General features: G+C 35.9%; 1 protein-coding gene across 1 annotated transcript; it reads right to left on the bottom strand.

Annotated features, from left to right (window-relative positions):
• Positions 1-428: 428 nt before the first annotated feature.
• Positions 429-8,772, bottom strand: ddx52 (DEAD (Asp-Glu-Ala-Asp) box polypeptide 52). The gene is made up of 15 exons (XM_079404474.1): positions 8,668-8,772; positions 8,120-8,345; positions 7,901-8,031; positions 7,176-7,361; positions 6,937-7,080; positions 6,693-6,804; positions 6,079-6,151; positions 5,697-5,900; positions 5,471-5,561; positions 5,195-5,317; positions 3,458-3,608; positions 3,294-3,369; positions 3,115-3,186; positions 2,841-2,939; positions 429-2,588 (listed from the first exon to the last, which is right to left on the bottom strand). Exons 1-15 carry the CDS (start codon positions 8,752-8,754, stop codon positions 2,525-2,527), a joined length of 1,839 nt encoding a protein of 612 aa, XP_079260600.1. The 5' UTR covers positions 8,755-8,772; the 3' UTR covers positions 429-2,524.
• Between the last annotated feature and the right edge of the window lie 494 nt (positions 8,773-9,266).

Raw genomic sequence — 9,266 nt, 5'->3', positions numbered from 1 at the left:
CAAAAGCCTGATTCTGCTTCAAGGCTTGGAGCTGCACAGTCAAGCTATATTGAATTTGAGTTTGAACATGTTAACAATTTCTCATTGTTTAAATGTAATGATCAATTCTAACACAATACATTTAGCTGTAACGTTTGAATGTAAAGGCTAGTAAGCAACAACAGATCATGTGGTTTTAAGAAAAGACATTATGAATTATGTCATAGTATTGGAGTACTGTCTTGCTACACACTCTTCTGGGGACTTTCCCTAAAACCAAGGAAATACGTATTTTATTACATAGTACGGAAACCACAATTTGCAAATAAGCCAAGACTATAAAAAAAAAATTTCATTTCTTTTTTAAAGATAAGCAATTTTTCCAAACACATTTTTACACCTTTCTGGCCCAAATGGAGGCTTTTTATTTTATTAGCTTTTTTTTTTTAAGTACTCAGATTATGTATGTTTATATTTCAGACCCTGGGCCACAAAACCAGTCATAAGGGTCAAATTTTGAAATTGAGATTTATGCATCATCTGAAAGCTGGAATCTGAGGGTGCTAAAAAAAAAATAATAATATTGAGAAAATTGCATTTAAAGTTGTCCAAATTAAGTTCTTAGCAATGCATATCACTAATCAAAAATTAAGATTTGATATATTCACGGTAGAAAATGTACAAGATATCTTCATGAAAGATGATCTTTATTTAATATTCTAATGATTTTTGGTATAAAAGAGAAATCAATATTTTGGACCCATACAATGTGTATTGTTGCTATTGCTACAAATATACCCGTGCGACTGGTTTTGTGGTCCAGTGTCACATACAGTTGAAGTCAAAACTTTACATACACCTTTCAGAATCTGCAAAATGTTAATTATTTTACCAAAATAAGAGGGATCATACAAAATACATGTTATTGTTTATTTAGTACTGACCTGAATAAGATTTTTCACATAAAAAAATATGTTTACATATAGTCCACAAGAGAAAATAATAGTTGAATTTATTAAAATGACCCTCGTTCAAAAGTTTACATACTTGATTCTTAATACTGTGTTGTTACCTGAACAAAGCTGGGGTTTTTTTTTTGTTTAGTGATAGTTGTTCATGAGTCCCTTGTTTGTCCTGAACAGTTCAACTGCCTGCTGTTCTTCAGAAAAATCCTCCAGGTCCCACAAATTCTGTGGTTTTCCAGCATTTTTGTGTATTTGAACCCTTTCCAACAATGACTGTATGATTTTGAGATTCATCTTTCCACGCTGAGGACAGCTGAGGGACTCATATGCAACTATTACAGGTTCAAACGCTCACTGATGCATTAAGAGCCGGGGCGTGAAAACTTTTTGAATTTAAAGATCAAGGTAAATTTAACTTAATTTGACTTCTGGAAAACTTATAAGTATCTTCTGTAGGGCAGTATTAAATGAAAAAAATATATTTAGGCAAAACAAGAAAAATGTACTAATCTTCACCCCGGCTCTTAATGCATGGTATTGCCTTCTGGAGCATCAGTGAGCGTTTGAATCTTATGTAATAGTTGCATATGAATCCATCAGCTGTCCTCAGTGTGGAAAGATGAATCTCAAAATCATACAGTCATTGTTGGAAAGGGTTCAAATACACAAAAATGCTGAAAAACCAAAGAATTTGTGGGACCTGAAGGATTTTTCTGAAGAACAGCAGGCAGTTTAACTGTTCAGGACAAACAAGGGACTCATAAACAACTATCACTAAACAAAAAAACACCGCTTTGGATCGTTCAGATAACAACACCGTATTAAGAATCAAGTATGTAAACTTTTGAACGAGGTCATTTTTATCAATTTAACTATTATTTTCTCTTGTGGACTATATGTAAACATCTTTTATGTGAAATATCTTATTCAGGTAACATGCATTTTGTATGATCCCTCTTATTTTGGTCAAATAATTAACATTTTGCAGATTCTGAAAGGTGTATGTAAAGTTTTGACTTCAACTGTATAAATCAATTAATTTTATTAACAAAAACAGGCAAATGTATTAACATGATAACACTGTAATGACATATGTTTGTGCAATCACTTATTAACAAGTTACTGATCACACACAATGTGGTTTTAGTTGAGAAATATTATGACTGTTTTATAAACTTATGCTTCACCAGGTCCAAATGGCCCCGGAAACATAATGAAAACTCGTTTGCCCAACACCCCACAACATCCAGTATATTCTGATTGGCTGTTTTGTGATCATCTCACATGGCACTGAGGTGAAAACACAAAAAACTACTTGATGCTTGAAACTCAGCATACCATGAACACGATACAGTGAGGAGACATTACAAGTCTGACCTTTATTAAATCGCATTTGATCAAAACAAATCATTAAAGAGACCCTCTTCAAGTTTATGGTGGTAATGTTTTGTGGAATGTAAAATGGAACAGCTCTGTTCCAAATGATGATTGTCACCCAGTCTGATCAACATTCACTTTATTAGAGACAATAATATGGATAGAAAAGAAATAGCAGTCTGTACAACACTCAATGTGCCAGATCAGGTGTTAGAAATGACTTCTGATGCGTCGCCCTTTGCTTTTGCTTCCGATTTTCTTTTTGTCCTGAAATTAAACAGTGAAAATGTAGTGAATTTTACACACTAAACTCCGATGAGAAACCACCATTATAATTAAATCAATTAAATGCTGCAATACAAAATTAAACTGTTAAAGAGTTTAAAATGATAGATGTTAAAACTATGAATTAATTGACAATAAAAAGTTTGAAATAATGCCATTCTGGTCCTGTTTTTTAAATTCTGTGAGGCAAAAATAAAAACTGTCCGGCTATCTGCACTGGGATCCAGAACAAACCTTTTTCTCTTGCCGGGCTTTTTCTCAAAGAGAATGCGTGGAGTCGTGCGAATAGTTGACCGTCTGGGGGGTTTTGTTGCAAGCTGCCGTTTCAATTTTCTGTAGGAAGAAAAATTAGAGATTTGGATATTTGATAGCAACACTAGTCTCCAGACAGCATATTTTACATCTAAACATCTCCAACTACAGTATTGAACAAACAACTATCCCAGAATGCTAAAAAAAGACGAAAGTTATGGTATAACACCTATATAATATTACTGAGTAACCTCACCTTTTGATTTTCTTTAACCCAATCATGTATTCAGGGACAGGACATCCAGCCTTCTTTATGACAGTCGCAATGCTGATACAAAAAAAGTAAGTAAGCAGAGGCACATGCAATCAGGGTTAGAAAGGGATCTCCCTTAAATTTCAGGCAATACTATTACAATTGTAGAGTGCTGTTATTACCTGCGAAGGAGAGGTTTGTCATCCTCTGTGAAGAAAGTTATTGCCTTTCCTTTGTGTCCTGCTCTTCCAGTTCGCCCTATAGAGAAAACAAAGCAGCAAGCTTAGTATAATAAGGGTAGATAACATGAATTTTCTACTCAAATAATAAGCTACAACAGACTAACCGATGCGGTGGATGTATTCCACAGAAGTGGTAGGGAAGTCGTAGTTGATAACCAGGTTGATGCCCTTGAAGTCAATACCACGGGCCATGAGACCAGTGCAGATAAGCACCCAGATCTTCCCCGAACGGAAACTGCTCACAACATTGTCCCTCTAATGAGACAAAGAAAGACCAGTTAAAGAAAATATACTAATATTACATTGGAGATCAAAATTAAAGAACAACCTACAATTTCCTCAAATTTAAGACCACGGGAGTAGAAGGGTGGTTTTTAAGCATATTTCAGGAATTAATTGCATTCTGAATCACAGTATTAAAAACTTAAATGAGATATTTAAAAAAGAATAAGAGAGCACTTACAGATACCTCCAAATTAAAAGTTTATCTGGCACCTGGAGCTCATTTTTATGACAAACCCTATTTAAGTGACAGCATTCCTCTAATTATCACTGAGACTGCGGGCCGCACTAAGGTTACTGAAAGCCTGCGACAGGAGGTTGTCCAGATGAAGGCAAAAGGGATGACCCTTTCACCCACCACAAGAGAAGTTGGTCGTTCCAAATTTGATTTTGCAAATACTGCAGCTTTACAATGATGCTAATTCAAGTCCCCCAAAAAGATTGGTCGTCCACATGGCTGGTCGTCAAGACAAATGCATGAGAAGAGAGGATTATGTGGAATCGGTTCAACACTGCAGCTGGAATTGCTTGCCAGTTCAGCACTAAATAGGGTAAGTATCTGTCTCGGCCCGTTTAAGAGAAGTTGGACTGAAAGTGCACTCTGCAGTGACCAAACCTCTCATTAGCAGAAATAATCAAAAGGCTAGGCTCACCTTTGCTAAGGAGCAAGTGTAATTTATTTGGGTCTGATGGGAAACATTTTGTTTGGCAACAAACTGGGGAAAGACTGAAGCCCTAGTCCATAAAGAAGTCAGTGAAAGGTGGAGGAGGATTATAATATCTATGGGATATTTTCAAGAGAAAGATGAGAAACGAGCTGAAGGCTCAATAGTGCCTCAGCAGAGCCTCACTGATGCTGGAGTTTGTGCTAAAGGAGCCCCGACCAAGTATTGAGAGCTTAAATGAACATACTTTAAAAGAACTTGAACTTTTCTGTTGTGCAAATCCTTTTTTTGATTGATTTTAGGAAATATTCTAATATTTTGAGTTACTGGATTTTTGACTTTCATGAGCTATAAGCTCTAATCATCAAAATTAAAACATTTTTTTTTTAAATGTTTCATTTTACATGTAATGTATCAAGAATATATTAAAGTTTCACTTTTTTAAATGTTCCCAAAAAAATAACTTTTTCACAATATTCTAATTTTCTTAGATGCACCTGTATAATGCAAAATTGTAATACAGCTATGTTTTAATTATCCAGCATTGCTGTTTTTAAGTCACTTATTTGTATGGTACAGTACAAAGCTGTGTTAAAACATATTTAAGCCCTCTTAAACCATACTATGTTTGAGCTGTTACACATATTTTAGCCCACGCATGTGCTAAAGTTGAGCAGCAAATACAAGTCAAAAGAGCTCTCACAAAAGCTCTAGAGAAGAAATAGTTTTAAGTTCTGTCTGAAATGTGAAGATCAATGTTTTATGGAGTGATGTGACCAAACTGGAACTTTTTGGACCCATAAATCCCGTTTTTAGCAACTTTACGTCCTCAAATCCTTTTTTAATGAATGATTAATGATGTTATTTTAAAGATAATCCGGTACTTTTATTAACCTGCTGTTGTGTGCGATCCGCATGGATCACATCCACGTTTATTCCCTCGTACACCAACTCATGGAACAGCTCTCGGGCACGGTCAATAGACTGAACAAACACCAACACTGGCGGCAGAAATCCCTGAAAGAAAATTATGCAAGTTATGACAATTTCAGTGCTAAAAATTAACTTCTCCTTATGACGCATCTGAATTATGAAACTCGGGATTTTTATTTTTTTCATTAAGAAATTATATTTTGTCACGAGAATGACTAAAGAGAGGACTTCACAGACCTGCTTTATAAGGTTTCTCATAGCAAGTAGCTTTCCATTTTCTGAACCCACAAACAGAAGCTGCTGCTCCACAGTCTCAGCTGCAGAGTTCCTGTGGAAGGACAGAGCCAGGTAAATGAATTTTAATTTAAATTAAAAATTGTAAATTATTTAAATGCAAGTAAAATTTGTAAAACTTAAAAAAATAAAGAAAACAATTTTTTTTAAAAGCTTAGTGTTTCGATACCTGGGTCCAATGCTGACACAGACGAGGTTGTCTAGGTTTACTTTGCACCATTGCTCTACATCTATGGCAAAGGTTGCACTGAAGAGAACCCGGCGTATTTTAGGAGAAGTGCAGGCCAAGAAGATAGTGGCAAGCTGTTCTCTGAAACCAGTCTTGCCATCCTCAAAGAGCTTATCAGATTCATCCACCACCAGCCACTCCACACTACAGACATTAAAAATACATTTAGACTGGAGACAGAAGCTACTGATTTCCTGCGTATGACGGTTAACATGAAACAATCTGGAAGCTCTTTGATGAAAACACCGAATTAATAATTAATACAATGTTCAGATTTGAGATTTTCTTAAGCTAAACCACAGAGTTTTTGCAAATCACTCACCTACTTAAGTTGATAGCAGGAGAGTCTTGATTTAGTAAATATACCAATCTGTTAGGAGTCGTCACCAGTATATCTAGAAAACAAAAGTATTAAGAGTAAAACAGCAGTTCTCAAACTGTTTTTTAACCCCACAATTTTTGCAAACCCACATTAGAAACATAATTATGCTAAACACTCAAGGATCTCAAAGCAACATTATAACTCATTGTTATTTTCAGTCGACCTTTACATCCGCTGCATTAAAAAAAATACAGTAACTAATCTTTTTCAAATGGAAAATAACTTTTCTACTGTAAAATGCAATTAATTCCTATGACAGCAAAGTTGAATCAATTACTCCAGTCTTCAGTGTCACACGATCCTTTAGAAATCATTTTAATATGCTGATTTGATGCTCAAGAAACATGTCGAAAACAGTTCAGCTGCTAATATTTCCATGGAAATCATTATGCATTGTTTTCAGGATTCTTAGATGAATATAATGTTCAAAAGAAAATGTATTGACTTTATAACATTATTAATATCTTTACTATCATCAGTTCATCCTTGCTGAATACAAATAATAATTATTTCAAAAACTATTTTAAACATATAACAAATGTACATATACATACCAAATTTCTTTGCTGTCTTGGGCCCATATTTTTTCACAGCTTCAACTCCTTTATTGATCATGTGAACTCTGAAGCCCACTCCTTCTGACAGCTTGAGCAACTCTCTGTGAGTCTGGAGAAAAAAACGAAGATGCTAGTCTTTACTGCATTCTGTATGCCAGTCAATGTGTTTAAACTGTCAGCAATATATAGATTGTGTTGTAGTCTACAGTAATAATCAGCACGAGGTGGGCTGAACGTTTACCTGAGTGGCGAGCTCTCTGGTGGGGGAGATGATGAGGGCTCTGAAACCCTTGTTGAGGGGCTGGCGAAGGTGGGCCAGCAGGGGCAGGCAGAAGGCCATAGTCTTACCAGAGCCTGTAGGAGCAGATGCCAGGATCTCCCTTTTCTAAAACAAGCACATCCATGATGAGACCAAAACACTTAAATGAGCATCAGGAAAACACACACATTTATATCTGATGCAACAGAAACATGTCATACATGCATCATGAGAGGAACGGCCTGCATCTGTATGGGTGTGGGGGTTTGGAAACCCGCTGCCTTGATGTTTTGAACGATTTGTGGGTCCAGATCATACTCCTCCTGCAGCTCTTCAAAAGTGGAAATAGGATCTGGAATATCTGTCCCGTGCACGTTAATGCGGTTTTGGTGCCGTATTCGATTCACCTAAAACACAATCAATATTGTAACAAAAACATCTGTTTGTTTTCCCCAAGTTTAAATTAGATCCATGTTGATACATAAATGTAAATTTTAACACTGTGCCATAACACAAATCACCCAAATACCATATCAGTTACTGGCTGATGTATCACTTTTATCTCCTCTATTTTTATATTTAAAATTCTCTCTCATTCATCTAACTCAATTTAGGCTAATATTTAAAAACAATAATAATTCAATAACCCTGTTAAATGCAATCTAAGGGCAAAACTCAATATGAACATCTATTTTTCATGCTGTACATTCATGCACTAAATTCAACGAAAGCGTTTAAAACAACTGATTCGTTTTTAATTTTTTTAATTGTTCATATACACAAAATGTACAGAATTTTAATATCGACCATGACATGAAAATAATTATCATCATTGGCCAGAATTGATATCATCCCCAGATCTTATCATGTGAAATTACACAAGAATATTCAAGTGTGACCAATCAAAATGAAAAGTGGTGTGAAAAGCAATAACTCCTCTTTGTACCTTCTCCTGATGAAGCTGCTTCAGTCTTTTTAAGGAGGGCTTGTCTTTAGACTCCTTCTTGGGGTCGTTCACCTTTTCTTGGGATGACATCCATTTGATCCCGTCTCCCTCGCTCTTCTCAGGCTCTGCATCTGTTTCACAACAGAAAGGAGAAAGAACTATTTGAAAACTATAGCCACTGAATTGCTAGCGATCAGAAAATATTGAAAGATGACTTACCTTCAGATTTTTTCTTGGCTCCTTTATTTTTCTTCCGTGCTGTCTTCACTGGTTCAGTCCATTTCCGTTTCCCAGAGGCCTGCTCTTCATCACTGCCTTCTTTCTCTTCTTCACCATCATCTTCACTTAGTCTGGACTCCAGAGACGTGTTCTCTTGTGTCTCTTTGCCAAAAAAGCTGATTCCAGCCAGCTGGTTTGAGCTGTCCTTGCTCTGAGACTTCACTACCTAAGGGGGGTTACACAAGAATGAATAATGGCCAGCTGAGCAACCAGCATTCCTGTTTCTATAGGCTGTTAAAGTGGTTTAAACCGTGCAAAATATCAATTGTCTCACACAACTTGTTAATGCACTCTTTTAGCGTTATTTGGGGTTTCTCGGATTATCATTAGCATTTTAAGGAACATTCAATGGGAAATGGAAACACGTGTTAGCCATGTGGCAGTATCTCGTGTCGTAAATCCACGTAATTTAACGTTATTCCCTGCGTTTTACGTAACAACAGCCTAACATACGTTAACGTTCTTATGTACTTTGCATTAAAACCTACCTTAAATCGCTCTGCATCTTTACCAAACCTTTTCAGATCAAACTTTGCCCCAGACCCAAGCTTTCTAAACAAGTCAAAGGCGTCCATTGAAACAGTGTAAAGACGTGACTAATCGATCTCCGTTTCATGACCAGTCCAGCACGCTCTCGGCGTTCGATTATTACACCTTTTTTGTTTCCTTTGTCGCTCACAAGAGAGCGCTATTTTCTTTTTAAAGCGTTTTTTTTATTTGTAAATCTCCTTTTGTTGCATATTCATAATCAATTTCGTGTTACAGGAATCATTATTAGCCAAAACACAATAAATAAAATAAAATAACTGACGAGAACCACAACCAATCTTGGATTTAACATTTTAGTGTGATTTAGTGTCTTTTGTAGATCCTAAGTATTAATTTAATACAGCTGAGTCACGTTCTGTATGTCTAAATGTGTTGTAGCCTAATGATGTTTAAATTATGTATTTCTATAAGTGAGTGAAACAGCATGAGCAAGAGAGAGTTGAAACACAACATTCCAGAGCAATAAATCATTAACTAAAATAAAACTCTTCCTGTGACAGAAGTAAATAGAGCAGTAGAGAGAGCTACTTCTCGTGTG

This window comes from Barbus barbus (assembly GCF_936440315.1).
Source record: "Barbus barbus genome assembly, chromosome: 43".
Taxonomy (NCBI): Eukaryota; Metazoa; Chordata; class Actinopteri; order Cypriniformes; family Cyprinidae; genus Barbus; species Barbus barbus.
Note: the sequence above shows the minus strand (reverse complement) of the source record. Positions and strands in the feature narration are given on the sequence as shown.

Excerpts from the sequence above, each read along its gene's own strand:
- ddx52 (XM_079404474.1), bottom strand. The coding sequence starts at position 8,754 with ATGGACGCCTTTGACTTGTTTAGAAAGCTTGGGTCTGGGGCAAAGTTT. Across the intron at positions 8,032-8,119 it reads AGCCAAGAAAAAATCTGAAG|ATGCAGAGCCTGAGAAGAGC; the intron begins GTAAGTCATCTT and ends GTTGTGAAACAG. Across the intron at positions 3,609-5,194 it reads CGGATCGCACACAACAGCAG|AGGGACAATGTTGTGAGCAG; the intron begins GTTAATAAAAGT and ends TTGTCTCATTAG.